Source organism: Sebastes umbrosus, chromosome 10 (assembly GCF_015220745.1).
Source record: "Sebastes umbrosus isolate fSebUmb1 chromosome 10, fSebUmb1.pri, whole genome shotgun sequence".
In the NCBI taxonomy this organism is placed as follows: Eukaryota; Metazoa; Chordata; class Actinopteri; order Perciformes; family Sebastidae; genus Sebastes; species Sebastes umbrosus.
In genome coordinates, this window is record NC_051278.1 from 25,731,886 (window position 1) to 25,750,667 (window position 18,782).

General features: G+C 40.2%; 1 protein-coding gene across 2 annotated transcripts; it reads right to left on the bottom strand.

Annotated features, from left to right (window-relative positions):
* Window positions 1-300: 300 nt before the first annotated feature.
* Window positions 301-18,358, bottom strand: LOC119496013 (exportin-5). Of its 2 annotated transcripts, none has more exons than XM_037783014.1 (33): window positions 18,099-18,358; window positions 17,208-17,329; window positions 17,044-17,116; window positions 16,809-16,946; window positions 16,299-16,481; window positions 15,368-15,394; window positions 15,097-15,282; window positions 14,200-14,276; window positions 14,059-14,103; window positions 13,861-13,951; window positions 13,639-13,722; window positions 12,631-12,756; window positions 12,458-12,548; window positions 12,242-12,370; window positions 11,810-11,925; window positions 11,545-11,697; window positions 10,449-10,490; window positions 10,250-10,339; window positions 9,887-10,086; window positions 9,688-9,790; window positions 8,431-8,612; window positions 8,091-8,191; window positions 7,892-7,988; window positions 7,655-7,791; window positions 7,373-7,470; window positions 7,201-7,247; window positions 5,874-5,980; window positions 4,975-5,034; window positions 4,269-4,360; window positions 4,076-4,183; window positions 3,313-3,450; window positions 2,506-2,670; window positions 301-2,227 (listed from the first exon to the last, which is right to left on the bottom strand). In XM_037783014.1, the coding sequence occupies exons 1-33, from the start codon at window positions 18,198-18,200 to the stop codon at window positions 2,081-2,083; spliced, it is 3,657 nt and encodes a 1,218-aa protein (XP_037638942.1). In that variant the 5' UTR covers window positions 18,201-18,358; the 3' UTR covers window positions 301-2,080. The 2 variants fall into 2 exon arrangements, with proteins under 2 accessions (XP_037638942.1, XP_037638941.1); XM_037783013.1 differs by having other exon boundaries at window positions 11,545-11,700.
* Between the last annotated feature and the right edge of the window lie 424 nt (window positions 18,359-18,782).

The following is an 18,782-nucleotide window of genomic DNA, read 5'->3' on the forward strand; positions in this document are numbered from 1 at the left end:
AAAATGAAACATAAGCTTATGCTCCTCTGAAGGCATAATTTATTTAAAATAAATTATTTTCCACATTGTATTTGTTTTTTCCTTTTAGGATTTTATCTCACCCCAATTTATCTTTACAACTATAGGTGCCCATGTTGGTCATTTTGCAAAATGTTGAAAATGGTGCATATGCAAAACAAAACAAATAATTATTAAGACCCAATGTGTGACCATACCCATCCGTAGCAGTTAAGAAATAACTTTCTTTTTTTTTTACTACTTTATTATTTATTCTAAATACAAAAAAATCAAAAGAAGAAATTTTTAGATAAATTGAAATCAATCATTTTTTATTTAAAAACAACAAAATATAAACCAAACTACACTTTTAAAAATCCTATTTTCTCCTTTGTACAGAACATTTTAGTGTTGAACAAGCATTATTTTTTTTAAATGGCCACATGTGAACACACAATCATCACAAAGATGGGGAAATCTGGGCAAGTATGATGTGAAATATCTGAAATACAAACCAGTCTGTATGCATTTAAAGGGGGCTCACTCCAAGCCAAAAATAACTCCCAGTTATTTTTGCTCTGAGTCTACAAAACACAACACAAATCACTCTCTACCGTGACAGCTCCATAAGAGCAAAATACACCCATCAAATTATGCTTAAAAACAATCCCTTGGACAATGAAGGAATGTAGTGCTGGTTCATCTTTTTCCTTATGGCTGGCAAAACCAGTACAAACAAAAAAACAACAACAGAATATCATCACCAACTGAACAGCTAGAAAACAGAAAGACTTGGATTAAGCTACACATCAATTCCACCTTTAAATAATCTTTATGAAATTTATATCTCATTAGGTTTTGCTTTTCAGACATAATTGTCTCGTCACGTTTGTCAAAGTCTACCGTGAGTGTTTTGGCACAATATGTGGCTGTAGTATTTGTAGTATGATATGTGCTCTGCATTAAATAAGCAATTCAAAACACTACTTGGGCTTGTGCTGATATGAAGAACCGGCAAAATGCGAACTACCACTGCCTGAACCAACTACTGTGTAATATCAGCAAATTAGAAAACAGCTGTTCATATTTATATCTACAAAAACCTAAATCAATTAAAAGATAATTCAGCGGCTTTTTCTTTTCTTAGGGTATATTTCCATAAAGCATCTTCACCCCGTCTTAGGGATCGTCGCACCTGAGGTACTTTCAGCACATCCTTCAGAATTAGAGACTGCATTCAAGCTTGTCCAGTCAGAGGAAATTACAGCAAATAAAGAAACGTGTACCAAACTTATTTTTGTTCTTCGTGACCCGGAATATGACAGCCTCTACAGCAGCAGCGCGGTCACACAACATATCTACCAACACTAACCTCTGAAATTAAGATTTCACAAGTACAAAAAGGTCTCCGTCTCTCCACAAGCACACACACTCCTTCCTAACAGGCTATTTGTGCAGCTATTGGCTATAATTTGCTTGTTTGGATATCATTAGATGTCAATTTCAATGCTGAATATCAATCCACAGCTGGGCTCTCAGTTTGATTCATAAATCTGACATGATTAGTGTGCATGATGCTGGGTAACAGGCAAATATTGCCCCTTAAAATGAAAAAGACCCAAAGTGAAGCAACAGAGTACAGAATCTGCCCTGTTTCAAGATAGTTTTGTGGCTCAATAAAGCTTCTGCTGCAGAGCAAATATGAATGGTTAGTCTGCTATTCTAAGATTGTCTCTTAACACAATCCGACACAGAAACAGACCATTTTTAATCTGATATTTAACATACATTTCCATAGCTCGTATACCTCCTTTATTGGCATGAGCAAGGGAATGGAGAAGAAGTGTGCAGTAGGATTTAAAGGGATCTACTGTGATACTTGCCTGGAAAGATGTTACTTTTGAGTGTGAGTGGTGCTGTGGCACAACGAGGGTTGAGATAAAAGATGACCTACTGATAAACAGGAGTGTTGACAGTTATGTTAGGTGGAGCCGCAGCTGGAGGATGGTGACGGAAACCCTGTTTTGTACACACAACTCCGTCTTCAGCCAGTATGAAGTCCATTAGAAACCACAATGTGTTCCTACAGGGTGTTATTCTCCGGGGAGAAGAGAGCTTCCAGGCCCAGTGCTTCACTGCTCGTCACATCCTTGTCTGGCTTCAGCTTTTTAAAGAGCGATGGAAGATTCCGGATATGAACCTCCTTCCTGAACTGCTGGCACAGAGCTTTCTGTTGGCGGGGGACAGAGAGAGGAGAGGTTAAACAGAGCTAACCGAGATCTACCAGAACGAATTTCATTAGATTGTACGGCCCCGTTGAGCTGCTGCACAGGTTTTTTTTTTTTTTTTTTGCTGCCGCACACAGAAGATTTACAGCACAGCCAGAATCACACTGCTGAGTAATGACTTGCACCGTTGGGCCGGTGTCTCTGGTCACTTCTGATGAGCGGTCTACAGTGGGATATAATAGAGAAGCAGCGCTCTCTAGTGGCTAAAATGTGGTATTACCCCAACAGTTCCTGCAATGAGCTTCTTGAACTGGTCTTTCCTCTTCTTGTCTCCAGGCTTCTGGGCATTGGGGTCCAGGAGCCTGTGGTCATACTGCTCCAGAGCCTCCACACTGATGTTTGGGATCTGGGTCATCACTGCTTTCAGCTCTACGTAGCGAGGCCGCTAAGACAGATAAACGGACAGGCAAGGAGATTAAAAGAGATGCATTCTCAGGAATTAACTTCAAAGATCCACAGATGAAACTGCTATATTACTCATCTAGAAATCCCCAGTACTATATGAGTTTTAGAGCTGAAACAATTAGTCAATCGAGCAAATTAATCAGAGACTGCTTTCATGATTGATTCATCGTTTGCAGTTATTTTTCATGCCAAAATCCAAACTTTTTACAGATTCCAGCTTCCCAAATACGACGATTTTCTGCTTTTCTTTGTCAGATATGATGTAAACTGCTTGATACAATTTGCTGTTTGTTGTATGTCTGTTATTTGTGCTTTTATGTGTGAAACTTTTATGCTGCCATCTTGGCCAGGACTCCCCCATAAAAGAGATTTTAAAACTCAATGGGACTATCCTGGAAAATTAAAAGGTAAAATGAAATAAAATCAAAAATAAAGAAATAAAAAAAGAGTTGTTCCTGACATCTTATAGACAAAACAATCAAGAAAGTAATGGTCAGGTTAAACGAAAATAAAAAATAATGGTTAGTTACAGTCCTACGGTTTTCCTCTTGGAGGAAAAACTGATCAAACAAAGGGAGAAATCAAAAGCAGGTATGGCAGAGATTATTGCCTTTATCCTCACCAGGTTTTCATAGATGACCATTGCCAGCTGGGAGAGCGTAGAGTTGCAGACCTCATGCTGCCCGTGAACCTGAAGGCCCCGAAGAACGCTGGTATAGAACCATGTGACCGCCTCGGGAAGAAGATTACCCCCTACGACCTGAAGAGACACAGAGTGAATGTGGGACGAAACACTTTAGAAATATGTGTTTTTACAGCCAGCTTTCAAGTCACAGGTGATGAGTATCAACTGAAACATTCAATTCATTAAAAAAAGGCAAAAAGAGTGCATTAAAGAGGGATACAAATACATTAGAGGTCAGAAAGGTGGCAAAGATTTAAATGAAAATACATGACAAGTATTTCCTGTGTATCCAAAGCCTGAAGTAGCTTATTCCTTTGTGCCGTAGGCTTCCATTGTTGCAAAGAAACTATTTAAAATCAAATGCACTATGCACTATTTGCTACAGTGCCCTGCTGTTTCAGGGAATTATTTAGCCTTAATAAAAAATTTAAGCATATACTTGTGTACTGCTTTTAAAGACTTACGTCTTCAGTAGGAAGGAATGGGCCTGGTGCTGAGAGCCACAGACAGGGAGGGGAAGTCAGACGGTTTTGAGAGACGGACTAACGTACTGTTGGTTCTGATCTTTTCATGGGATTTGTGGACAGTAACAAAAATATAGAATATGGCCAGCCTTATCCTTTAAAAGGAAAGTGTGACATGAAAGGATAAGAAAAAGATCCAGGCTTATATTGAACGCTGGTTGCGTTGAATGCGCTACCTGCCGCAGAAGTGTCCAGCAGACCATGGAAGCAGTGCGGTGACAGTTAGTGGTGTCCTTCCACGACAGAGAGGTGTAGGAGAGGGTCAGCAGGGTCATGTAGATGTTCTGGAAAAAGAAAGAGAGAGACATTGAGTTTATATACAGCAGTGACCTTGCCGTCCTGTGCGAATGTTGTGCGTCTCCGGCTGACCTCGTGTTTCAGCAGGCATTTTCCCAGCTCAGTCAGCTCCTCTGTGGGCTGGGCAGGAGGTGCCATCTGCGCGGAATCCATCATGTCTTCCTCTACAAGAGCACATGTCAAGCAAAGCGATGTCTTGTTTTGCGTTGTCATTAAGATTGTGGGTCTTTGTTTTGTTGAAGTACTAAATGTATATTTTGGCCATTTTCAAAGGGGTCTCTTGACCTCTGACCTCTGGATATGTGAATGAAAATGGGTTCTCTGGGTACCCACGAGTCTCCCCTTTACAGACATGCCCACTTTATGATAATCACATGCAGTTTGGGGCAAGTCATAGTCAAGTCAGCACACTGACACACTGACAGCTGTTGTTGATTGTTGGGCTTGACTTTGCCATGTTATGATTTGAGCATATTTGTTATGCTAAATGCAGTACCTGTGAGGGTTGTGGACAATATTTGTCATTGTCGTGTGTTGGTCATTGATTTCCAATAGAAAATATATACATACATTTGCATAAAGCAAGCATATTTGCTCACTCCCATGTTGATAAGAGTGTTAAATACTTTACATATGTCCTGTTAAGGTACATTTTGAACAGATACAAAATTTGCAATTAATTCCGGTTAAATAGTTTAATCAATTGACAGCTCTAAAAATCTTATAATAATAAAAACAAACAACTTATTGATTCAAACATTTTAAATTGGACTCTTACCCTCTATTTCCTCCTTATTTGCTGCTTGTTCAGGCACTTTTTTTGAAATACAGCTCACAGCTAGAAGAGAAGGAAGAAGAGAAGTATTATGGGCCCACAATAACTTGACTCCCCAGTTTACACTCAGATTTAGAGTAAAAGCTGATCAGGCAGTTGTCTGCTATATGCTGAAAATCATACACCCCATATATTTAAGTACCTTCTCAATACGCAACATCAAAAATCCCCCCCCCATAGCCCGGTGTCTTGGCTATTTCAGTTTGGGAGTGCACAGTGGAGGTAAATGATTTTGTTATTCACATAATACATATCCTATTAGAAGGAACAGCCTTATCTACCACAATATGTAGTCTCAGCTCTATCCAGGAATTATGGCTGATAATTGCACTTTCCTGATGTCTTCTCAAACTGTTTTTAGCTTGTGTAGCTGGCACAAACACAACCATACCACATGACTCAAGTGCATTAGCAGTATTAAGGAATAATGGCTTCGCTTCACTTCATGCGCTTTACGGTGGGTTTAGACAGGCACATTATATTGCCATCATAAAACAAGTGTAACATCACTGTAATAAAAATAACTCGCTTTTGCAATACGTATTTTATTTTTAATCAATACTTATGCCAGCAAATGCAAAGTGGCTGGCACATAGTACTCAATGCAATGCTACTTTATACAATTCGTCCACTGTTGAATCCCTAACTCCATTTATTTCAAAATCTGTTTATGGCAACATTCTCAGGTGATAAATTATCATTAAATCAAATGTGTGTTCATCTGATGTTTAACCACGCCTTTGTATGTTGTCAGATTATAATTCACTTCTATGTCTTTGTAACATAATGTTTGCTATACTTGTATGGAAATAGGAGAAGTCAGTCGAAATGCAGAAACTTACTGAGAAGATCCAGCACCTCCCTGCTGAGCAGGCGCACCAGCTGCTCCTCCAACATCTCCTGCGTCACCTGGCTGTCCTGACACACCACCTCCTCCTCATCCTCGCCACTAAAAACACAAACAGGTTACCAGTAAGTCCACACATCCAGTTTGAGAGGGATCAAATAATTAAACATACAGTATATGCAATAGAGACTTTAGAGTGATTTGGGAAGAGCTCTTAGCTGTGCTTGTTTTGAACTAAATAAAAGATTCCCTCTGTTTCATAGATCTTTTACATTCAAATGTTCTGTTGTTCTCCTGCTTTTCAGGCCAAACGCAAGTAATGTGTGTGAATAAGTCACACGTCATTTTAAAAATTTGAACCCATCGATTTCTATGAGCCTATCCACACCGAACCACCGACTAATAAACTAATGACTTTTGATCACAGGATCAATAGATTTTCTCAGACGTCAGTGTCATAACTACATTTATGGATGGAGCTGAATTCTGTTAGACCGCCACCTTTTCAGGTGCATGCCAGCCGGCAAGTCGCTCTTTGTGTGTGTGAGGGATCCTTCAAACTATTCGGTACAGCCTTATTATTATTATTAGCATATTATTTTTATTACCAGCACGGAGGCATATGGACTTCCTTGTCTTTCCTTGAGAAATCTCTCCGAGCCCCGGAGGTAAGCTAACCATTATAAACCATTAAGCCTTGTATTAAAGGCCGTGTGTCACGTAGTAATAAAAACATAGTCTACATTTGATCCAATCCAGTCATGAATGATGAAAACCAGTGCAATAAGCTCAGCATTTGGACTCGTTACAATAGCATGCTTTATAGGAAATGAGACCTCATTGTAACTTTTCTACACAGATCTGCACACTTAGAATAATAACGAACCCATCTCCAGTGAGTTGAGTGTGGGTTTATTATAGTAAAAACAACTTATTCACTGATGAATGTTTGATGGTGTGAAACTTAAATTTTTCAGTGGAATGCACGGAACGCGAATATTCGTGTCGACCTCAGTGTGAAAAGTTTGAACGCAGAAAATCGCCAAATAATATTTTGCATTTTCAGTTCGTATTTTTACGTTTTTGTCCCCGGTGTGAAAAGGCCTTTAGAGTGTAAATTGTGATTTTGTATTTGGGGCATTCATGTTAAACTTAAGTGTTCAATTACTATGTTCAATTAAGCCTCCATTGTGACTCAATCAAAGCTGTCCCAACTGAGGGGAGACCTACAGTAAAGGAACACACCGTTTTTATTAAGTACGTCATTAACAGCTTCCTGATACACAAAAACATAAAGATACAAACACTATCCCACAACTTACTTGACAGAGGTCCTCTGGTTGATGACCTGCCACTTGACGTTGAGTCTCTGTAGTATGAAATAGAAGCAAGCGGCCATGAGATTTGGCAACAAAAACAACAGCGGATGAGTGAATAAAATGTATCTAAGATTAATGATGAAGTGTTACAGAATGGGAAGTGTGGAGATCTGACCTGCTGCATGTAGGCGAACAGAGGTCCCAGCAGGGGGCAGAGTAGACTGTTGTGGTACTCCTGAGGACACGATAGCACCATCTGCCTCACAAACACCCGTATACTTGTTAAGGAAATTCCGTGTAAACATAAAAGCAACAGCTCAGCTTTGTTCATGTAGAGTAGTATGAGTCTAAAATGAGTGTAGGAGAAAGATCTTTTACGCCTACGCATCAAACCAGTGCAGGAAATAGAAAAAAAAAAACTGGTAAATGAAATGAAGCAAAAGCAAAAAAAGGATATGAATCATAGGGCGAAGTCTGTGGTCAGGCACATGGTCGAGGGAGACGAAAGCAGAGCCAGCTATTTCTTCACTCAACCTCTCAATGGAGTAGAATTCCTGCTGCAGGGACACACCTGCGTTTCCCAGGACGTGGAAGCTACGGAGGTATAGAGAGCAGGAGAGGAGGTAGAAGTTAATCAGCAGCAGCATAGGAGGTATAAACAATACTAAAGAAAAGTTTTGGGGAAAGTTCTTACCAGTTGTCATACAACGTGGTGAAAAATCCCTGCATCCGCTCCAGGTTGGTTCTGTACACAGGAGAGTCATAGATATCCAGAAGATGCTGAGAGAGACCTGGAGGAAGCACATAATGAGAAGGTTTTAACCACAATCTTTTCAGATGATGGCTCAGTAATGGGCAAAAAAAAAAAAGCATGTGCAGAAAACTCCTCTTACCGAGAACCACATTTTTCTCTGCATCCATCACCTCATGGGCCCGGGAGAAAGTCTCACTCAGACGAGCCATGTTCTCTGGCATGAACAGACTGTTGTTAGTCCTGCAGTGAGGAGTGAAGAAAAGAGACAGATCAGTATAATAGCAGGAAGTATTACTGAGACACTGTTAGACATACTTTACACCAATGACCCACATAAATGTCCCACCTATGTCAGACTCATTTCTATAACGTGTAGTGTGGCAAAGAAAAAAGGTTGCCGTGTTTGTACCCCATGTGTAAATGGCTGAACACACATTTTTGGTATAAAAAGGAGGTACGTTATCAACCGACTGGCGTACCTGATCAGAGCCAGCAGGTTGGGCAGTATAACCTGAAACTGGGCAGTGCAGGGGTTTCTGTAGATGGGAGCTCCAGCGGGGGTGTAGCCCATCACGAAGCCACCAGCCTTGGCTTCCTCCAGGTCTGCAGGCCAGCGTGCCCGCTTCACCACCCCCAACATGGCGTACAAGCAGAAACCCAACTAAAGGAAGGTCAAAAAGGAAGACACAGTTAAATAATTGTTACATTATTATAGCCGACTAAAAGCAATTTGTAGCCACGCTAGCGACATAACTCTAAGGATGACAATAGCATGTTAGCATTCCAACATTAGCATTAAAGAGGACCTATTATGCTTATTTTCAGGTGCATTCTTGTATTTTGGGTTTCTACTAGAACATGTTTACATGCTTTAATGTTCAAAAAATGCTTTGCTTTTCTCATAGCGGCTGTGCTGCAGCACCTCTTTTCACCCTCTGTCTGAAACGCTCTGTTTGACCTCCTGTATCGCCCTCTCGAAAGACCCGGTCTGCTCTGATTGGTCAGCTGGACCACTCTGTTTTGATTGGTCAACTGAACCAAACTCTTCAGACTCCGCTCCAGCTCTGCTCTAACTAGCTTTGTTCGAGGGTGTGCCAAACTTGCCCCCAGGCAGGCATTATGCAAAAGTGTTACTTGGTGACATCACCATGTTACGGAAGAAAAGGCGGGACTTCAATCAAGGCGTTTCAGGAGTTTCAGTTCAGGAGCAGTGTTTCTGTGGGGGGAGAGTAACTCCCTTTGTTGTGGACTTTGGGCTTTGTAACTTTTTTTTTTTTACATGCACAAAAAAACTATATAACACACTAAAGGAAAAGGGAAAAAGCACAAAAGCATAATGGGTCCTCTTTAAGCTCAAAGCACTGCTGCGCCTAAAACATGTCTCACTGAGCCGCTAGCATGGCTGTAGAGTTCTAGTCTTGTTGATTAATAAAATAAAAACTCCAAAAAAGGCCTCAAAATTTAAAACGTGGGCTTTTGAGATATTCTCTGCTAATGTGTCCATAAGTCATAAGACTAGGGACTCTCCCTCTGAGTTGCTGCAGTGTTAAAAACACGTCAAGTCTGGAGAACTCAGCGGTTAACTTGAGTTTATTTTTTTCCCAATGCAGTGTGATACATTAGTGTGAACGAAGTACGTCTACATAGACCTCAACAGTGTACAACCTCTCTAAAAGCCCAGTGACAGAAATACTACAGTCCTCACATACTAACTCAGTCTACACCTACACACTTACCCGCCCCCTATTAAGGCCCGCTGTGTCTGCATCTTTACTTTGGTCAGTGACCACCTGATCAGCGCCAACATAAGACAGGAACACAGCAGGGTCCCACAGCACACTGAAACACAAAGAAGAGATAACAGTCCATTACTCTGTCATGCCATTATAACACATCATGTACAATGTGACCGAAACGGAGAGAAATCAAACGCACTGCCTCATCTCATCCGAGGTCCATTCTGCAACCACTGAAGCCATCAGTTCGTCTAGAAAAGCCTGCTGCTTCGCCAAGTCTTTGAACTGGTTACTGATGAGCACCAGAGCTTCCATCAGGGAACACTTCTCCATGTGAGTGAGCGTGGCGTCGCTTGAGAACAACTTCTTCACGTGATTGTAAAACATGTCAAAACAAGGCTGGAGAGGAAAAAATGTAATTATGTCACAGTCACAAACATTTACTCGTGCCTATTCATCAGTACGTCGTGCTTTAGGTACACATTTTGTCCATAAAATCCATCAACTGAAAGCAATGATAATCTATGTCGTTTTACTCTAACTGAGATGCATGGACATTTACCAAGATGAACTGTGGGTAATCCCGGCATATTTTGATGATGGAAGAACAGGCGTGCCTCCTCACGTTCTTTACCGCTCGTGTCCGAGGTGCCTGAAGAAGATGTCAGTTGGAGAATATATATTTTTGGTCTTGGACATAAAGGATGAAGAAGGCAGATGAGGAGGAAGTGCAGATATTTTGTTTTGTGAAGGCAACTCACCTTACTTTCCTGACCAACCTCAAATGTGATAGCTTTAAACAGCTGTAGGGACAAAAGAATAAAATACTGGACGGTCAAATACTTGATATTAACCGAGACAAAGTAAATTTTAATATTTGTTGCTGAAACTGCAGGTGCAGCAACATAATACATGCAAAATGATGTGACTAAGGGAACTGTTACCTTATGATTTGACCATAATTCTATTGCTACCATCAGACACACTAACAATCAAAACCAAAATATTTGATGCACACCAAACTTAAATATCTTCCACAACTCGAAAACTACCTAAATCACTACCGCTGATCATCATAAAACCACTTTATATTTATATTATCCATTTCCATATGCTTGTAGATATATACAGCATTGAAGCTTCGTTTATGCGCTCATTTCTGGCGAAACAACATCACGATTGATAAGATGACAGACATCCGTGTATTCGTAATAGTGGATAAACTGTATCTCCTGTAGCGGGTTTTGTGCCCATATGATTTGATCGGTTTGGAAGACTCGTGCAGCCCCAGTCCGCAGGGGAGACGTGCAGCGAGAGCGTGCAGGGAGCAAGATCCCTGAATATGAATTAATTAGTATTCTGAATTCTAACACATAAGCACAGTTTGATCAGTTAAGGTTATAGTTATATATATATGTTATACTACCTATAGGAGTACTAGCCCATAACACATTTTTAAAAGTAATTTGAAATTATTCTTTTTTTTTATTATTATTTGCATTTCAGAAAATGTTTTCTTTAAAACCCAGAATGTAATATTGCACTTAAATGCACTAAATTGGTTTAGTTTTGACAGATATTATTAGTATGCAATACAAGCAACAAAAATGTTGATTTTTCTAAAAAGGAAACCAATTAATTGTTCATTTTAAGAGACCTGTCTTATTTCCTCTTTTATATATTTACTATAGCTCTTTAATAATAAAGCAAACATATTTCTAATCCAATAACTCCATGGAATAATCGGTAGAATACTTGATTACTAAAATAATTGAAAGCTGCAGCCCTAATACTAATACATGTATGGTATATAATACACATAAATAATGTGCAGTGACCAATGACGACTCAGCTGACCTTGTAGAGGACCTGTGGCAGGAAGTGCGGCCTTTGTATGACAAACGGGAAGAGGGCAGAGACGTTGGTGAGCACGCAGGACATGATGAGCGGATCTTTGGTGTCGTAGTTGAGCACGGCCTGCAGGAGCTCCATGCTCTGATCTATGGGCAACTTCTACACAGTAAGAGGCAGAAGGAAGAGGGGGGCAAACCTTCACATCACTATAATCAACTTATTTCTCTCAAACGATTTTGTTCTGTTACTTAAAGTTGTTTCCCGTTACCTCCTCCTCCAGATTTTTGAAGATCTGCGCGACCATACACTCCATGAAGACGGTCATTGCGTCCCACTGGACCACTGATGGAGAGAGGAGGGAGCACAGGCCCTCAGCAGTCTTAGCTGGTGACGTGCAGAGAGAGAAGTCAAGTTGATTTGCTGCATGTAAGAATCCATGACCATCAACATGTAAATTAAACAAGTTTTTTTTAGCTTAGTATAACAAAGTCCTTCAATTGAATGGTCAGAAAAGGTCAAAAACATATTTTGCTCATGCACACACATACCTGAGTGGGAATTGTTCTAATAAATCTAACCAGTTGGGACTCTTTCTAAGCCCAAATTTAGATCCATAATGCTACATATTTGACATGTTAAATTAACCAAACCCACCACAAAACCTCCCCAACGTTTGTCAAAAATGAGGAGAAACACTTACATGTGTTAGCCCCAGTATCGATAGGGCTGGCGATCTGATACTGTAACCACTCTGCTGCTATCTGGAAAGCCTCCAGAGGGACAACGCGACATGCAATCCTCACCACCTCTCCCTGCTGCGCTCGGAAAGCTGTTGAGCATGAGCATGCATTGTGAAAAACATCAAGGCATAACATAAAGAGTACTGATCTTAAGCAAAGTGGAGCTGAATCCTTACAATTAAAGAACGAATTGAAGTCCTCGTCGCTGTCAAAGTCCACACGGGAGTACTCGCAACTTGGGCTGTCGTTTCTAGATGGAAATCCAGTCTGGAGAGAAAGACAAAACCTTTTTACACCTGTCTGGCTTTCATGTACACTAGGAATGGTAGCGTTGACATCAGTGTCTCACCTTGACAAGGTTGGTCATAGACGCTCTGAGGTATTTGATGGCCATCTCCACAACAACCGCGTCCTTCGACAGAGTCTCATGTCTGAACAAAGCTCCCCACGTAGCCAGAGTGGACGACTTTAAAAACTGCAGGAAAAAAAATAACGAGAGACAAATACACAGCTGAAGGATTCATATTCTACTGATTCAAATGCAGTCTTTAAAAGGTACTGTATGTAAGTTTTTACTGAAACTTTTTTTAATTGTGTTTTTTATTGCCAATGTGTGAACAGGTCGTAACCTAACCTAAAAAATGAGACCTTTTGTGACTTTCTGGGTTTCCTCTATCAGCCTGTAGACTGCTTTTAATGTGAAGAAAGCGGGACGTTTTTTCCGGGAAAATCCAACGGATGTGACGGCATGCATGCTCGAGAGTGCCTTTACTGTTTCCAGCTCTGCTTACATGGCTAACAGTGTGCAATCATAGCTAACGTTTGGTTAGAAATAGAGTCCACTAATGCCAACAAACGACCAACACCCCACCACAATTCAGATCCCAACACAAACTCCACGGAAGCACATCTATTGAACCCCATCTTGCAAAACAGGAATGTTACCGACGTCGGGGGAATACTAGGATCAACATCAGCCGGGCCTTCAATTAATGAAGTGACCTTCATTTGGTTTTGGGTATCAAAACAGACCCCAAGCTGGCAAAATTCCTATTGGACAGGTGGTAAGCTAACATCACTACCAAGCATGTGAAATATATAGTGATATTGTGGTTTTAGCTGTCAATAACGCTCAGTCTCATGTGTGTTGCCTCACTGTTTTGACCGATGCTCGCTCACATCTACGCAGTGCGAGCACAAGTGCGAGCAACACGACGCTGACTGATGTTAACGTAACGCCCACAGGTGTCACTGTTAACAAGTCATTTCAGATTTTTTTTACATAGAGCCCCTTTAACAAAGGGATTTAGTGGTGAAAGCTTGAAGTAAAGTCCACCAAAAACTTTTGTTTTCTCACCTGACTGGAATGTGTAGTGAATGCTAAAAAGGCTTCCATGTACTTGCTGAGATTTGCAGGTACCTCGACCTCTACATCTGAACCCTGTGGAGAGAACATGACATTTAAACAAAAAGTCTAAACTGTTGAGACTTGCTTTTCTGTAATTTTACATAATGTGTGTGTGATAAAAAACCATGTGAACACAGGAATTAATGTGGGGCCAAATTAAGACAAACTCACCACTAATGAGCCGAGCTGGCCTCCCAGAGCACACAGGACCTGACACAGCCTCTTCAGGAAGATGTAACGCCGCTCCACCACCTCCACTGCTCTAAAAAGGTAAACACACACAGGACTGTAAGTCACAGCCAGATGTACTGAATAAACTGTGTGTTTTTATGGCTGTTTTACATCATCATCCACGGTCACATTACTTACTGTGATTCAGAGGATTTCTTACATATTGCCAGTCCGTCTGCTGACCTGTAACCAGACAGACACAAACCGCTCAATAACAGTAACAATGGCAGGTTGAAGCCTGTAAGGAGGGGGGTGGTTTAGAGAAGCAGTTGTACTCACTGGGCTGCAGAAAGGATGTAGTGGATGGCGACGTCGTCAAACAGCAGCATGAATGGCTTCCTATCCTCCAGCTTGCCCTGCAGCAGAATGACACAATTGATTACACATGGCGGCTTATTATTGTTTATTTAATGTAGGCTGTAACTAAGCATACTGTAGCGTGACTCATCTGATCTACAGTTCTATAATTAATGATAAGGCATATCTTCATTTAGCCACATGGAAGCGCTATTGCTCTGAATCTGCACCACTTCTTTCCATGACTTAAGGCCCAACTTTCCCAACAAATTCTATTCAAATATGGTGATTTTTAAGACATCATAGTAAATGTTTGACAAACAGAGATGAAAAAAATTGACTGAAAGAATAATCTCTTTACAGCCAGCTTTATGACAGGGGTCTCCAACAAGTAGCTTGTGAGCTACCGGTAGCTCGCTACCCGTTTCTGAGTGGCTTGCTAAAGGTTCAAAGCATATGTGCATACATTTAATAACACAAATTTGCTTTGTAAACCTGTTTAATCTTTCCGTCTGGTAAGAGTCTATGAACAGAGAAGGTAAAGTAGCTGAAAACAACGCTTAAAAGACAACAGTCTGTTTACCAAACTGATGAAGAAGACAAATGCAGCAACAGAGGCTTCGTTTAGTGGCGCACATCCTAAAGAAACACAAAAAGTCCTTCGCCTATGGCGGTATTGTAATAGAAGTGATGACTGCGTTACCGGAAATGTTATTAAATTACCATAAAAGTAAGACAGAAATTATGTCTTCTATTGGCGATGTACAACTTGTTGCAATGAGTAGCTCTCGGCCACTTTCATTTTGTCAAATCAGAGGAGAAAGGGTTGGAGACCCCTGCATTATGGCCTTTCAACACCTTGTTTTCCCTGCGACTCACCTTCCGGCTGATAGCGATGAGCAGACACTCTGCTGCCTCCAGCTGCAGCTCCGGTTCGCTCAGCAGCAAACACAACATCTCCAGTAGGTGACAGTTCCCGGAGGTGATGTGCACCAGAGACACCCAGTCTATGTAGCCTGCGAGGGTGTTTAGTGTAGCCACAGCGACTCGACAGTGAGCTCTGGCCTGTGTGTGTGGAAAATAAAGTTCAGTAATCAAGTTCATAAGAGGTTCATTTTACAGCAGAGATGCAGCGTTGTTGTTTTCTCACCTGCAGTTCATGTCCGGGTGACCCTTTCTGGATTAAAAAAAACAAAACACAAATAAGATAAATATTATAATCAGGGCTGTCAAAGTTAACGTGTTAATAATGCATTAACGCAAATTCGTTTTAACGCCACAAATTTCTTTAACGCATTTATGCAATTGATCTTTCTGAGGTTGTAACAGGCTCAGTGGAAAGCTAGAGTGAAGATATACTGACATCATATGAAACTAGAAAACCTAAGGAATCCATTGATACCAACCATGTCATACTAGCTTGTTGCAAAGGAGGCTAAATAACACTCAAAACTTGCGAGGAAAAACTGTCATGGCCATTTTCAAAAGGGTCTCTTGTCCTCTGACCTCAAGATATGTGAATGAAAATGGGTTCTATGGGTACCCACGAGTCTCCCCTTAACAGACATGCCCACTTTATGATAATCACATGCAGTTTGGGGCAAGTCATAGTCAAGTCAGCACACTGACACACTGACAGCTGTTGTTGCCTGTTGGGCTTGAGTTTGCCTGTGTAATGATTTGAGCACATTTTTTATGCTAAATGCAGTACCTGTGAGGGTTTCTGGACAATATTTGTCATCGTTTTGTGTTGTTTATTGATTTCCAATAATACAAATATACATATATTTGGATAAAGCAATCATATTTGCCAACTCCGATGTTGATAGGAATATTAAATACTTGACAAATCTCCCTTTAAGGTATATTTTGAACAGATAAAAAATGTGTGATTAATTTGCGATTAATCGCGATTAACTATGGACCATCATGCGATTAAATATTTGAATCGATTGACGGCCCTAATTATAATGTCTTCACTGTTAAATGTTTACTTTCCGCAATATAAATAACAACGTATCAAAAGAAATTCATCGTAATGCTACTTATTACTACAAAACAAAAGTTGAGACCCCACTGACCAGTTTGCGGTAGTCCTCCACATTAACATGCAGAATGGCCATCATGAAGCTGAAGATGCTTTCCATGTTTTGGGTGAGCGTCTGCTGGATGTCTCTGCGTCGCTGGGTGGGCAACGTCTGGAAGGTGATCACATCCTCCGCCAGCCTCAACAGGATCAACATCACCAGCTCTGTCTGCGCCTCCTATGGAAAGGCACAAGTAGTTTTCCTTTATTTACTTACGTCTGCCTTTAATAAACCCATAACAACAGGATTAAAGGGCTGCATCTTTTGGCCAAAAAATACAGTTTGTACTGATAAAATAATCAAGTGTAAAGTATTTAGGTTCATAGTTGCTGCACTTACCCCACAATTGCCAATGATGAAGCCAAACGAAAATGAACATGACTAATCCTCCACTGAAACTTATTTGCATGCGAGTTATGACTATTAATTGTACTCAAATGTCACGCAAGCTGGCAAAGGTCACGACTGCAGTAACAAACTATATGAACCATATAAGTTACTCACCCCATGGCTAGTGAGAGCCTCCATCTCTTTCAGCATATCTGGCCAATGTTGAGGCCATTCTCTCTTTATCATTTCCACAGTGATTCGTGACAGGACATCTTTGATGTGGCTCTCCTCCTCCAGGATAGCATGGGTACCCTGATGAGATCCAAAGCAGGTGTCAGAAAAGACGGTGATAGTGAAACAGAGTTTAAGTTTCATCATGTTGTTAACAGCATATTACTATCACACTCACAGTTGATAACAGCTGCATGGCACACTCCTTCAGCTGGACTTTCTCTTGTTGTTGCATGTTGTTCCATCGGAACCTGCAAGAAATATAAAAGCTTTCTTTCAAATATGCAGCTTTTTTATCATGCAATTGTTTGTTATACTTAATGTGCTCAATGTTACACTTACTTGATGACGTGCTCCAGGATTTGCAAACCAAAGTGTCTCACTACAGCTGGCTGGGCTTTGTCTGCTAACTGTAAGCCACATGGGACACAGAAGGAGCTCGTCTCTTTAAACTCCTCACAAAACTGTCGTGGAAAAAGAAAGCTGGTTATATTACAAGACACCCTAGACAAACAACAGTTTTATAAGCTTTAAAAATAATACTTAATATACGTGTATTGTATCGGTGTTACTACAGCTGCATCAGCAACATTACAATAAACATTTATAATAATAATAATACATTTATTTATATAGCACTTCTCAAAACAGATGTTACAAAGTGCTTCACAAGACAATAAAAGTAGGTAAATAAAGTAAAAGATATGGTAGTAACTGTTAAAACAGAACATCAGACAATAAAAGCAGATAAATAAAGTAAAACAAATATGGTAACTGCTAAACCAGAACATCCCAGAACATATCAATAATAATAATAGAAGTGTTAAAATGGTAGGACAAGTTGATAAAACAAATATACAGTATATATATCACTTAAATGGCATGAAGCTAACCTACAATAACATTAGTTGGACGTAGAGCTATGTCTTTAATAACCCTCTATAAGACTATCCATATTAGTCCAGATGTTGCCTTTTCTATGAATGAATGAAGGTGAGTGGACAGATGTGGTGGTGAGGTGATCATCATGGCACACCGGCTAGCTCACAAAGCATCTCCCCATTAGCACATGTAGCTAACGTTAACAAACCCACACAAACTGTATGAACTGTTACTCACTAATACCGATACAATACTTTTTATTCAGCTACACAGATCTACTTTCACAACAGCTACAGTACATGACCAGCTCAGCTATCTCTCAGCTAGCTGGCTGAGGCATAACGATGCTACCTTCAGGGCCTCCAGTCGGTATATCTGTCCGGTTTCTGCGTCCATCATCACATTCACAGCTTTGATGAGCTGCTCACACATGGTGGCCGCTTGGTCAGCCATGACTTCAGGTAGCAACACTGTGTTAAAGCAGAAAGCAACGAGCTCCCTTATGCAAAACACCTGCACGACAGTGAGCTGCGTACTGTGCGCTGCAGGGAGGTAACGTTAACCAACGTGCTCACAATGTGCTGCCTGCTGGTTTGAACCTTCGGCTCGCCGTAGACTGGAGGATTCTGGGAGTTGTAGTCAAAGCGACAGGTTTTTTGTTTTTTTAAAGATCGTCTATATGTACTGAAAGAGAAATCACTTCTGAGTTAAAAAATAAAATCTGATAACCTATATATATATATATATATATATATATATATATAAAATTACAATAAACATATATATAATATATATATTATTTATACTGTATTATATATATATATAATAATTTATTTCATGATGTCTTGTGAAATAAGATGAACACTTTGGGGCTCCAGAGGTTTACAGTATAGATAATATATATATATATATATATATATATATATATATATATATAATCTGATTTAATCCTGTTGTTATATATAAACATATATTATATATATGTTTATTGTAATGTTATATATATATACTGTAAACCTATGTAGCCCCAAAGTG

What these genes read in the sequence shown, in the direction of transcription:
- LOC119496013 (XM_037783013.1), bottom strand. Translation starts at nt 18,200, where the DNA reads ATGGCTGACCAAGCGGCCACCATGTGTGAGCAGCTCATCAAAGCTGTG. An exon ending in TCACTACACATTCCAGTCAG is followed by an intron (nt 12,757 to 13,638) that starts GTGAGAAAACAA and finishes TTTTTCCTGCAG; the next exon opens with TTTTTAAAGTCGTCCACTCT. An exon ending in ACCACGTTGTATGACAACTG is followed by an intron (nt 7,792 to 7,891) that starts GTAAGAACTTTC and finishes ATACCTCCGTAG; the next exon opens with CTTCCACGTCCTGGGAAACG.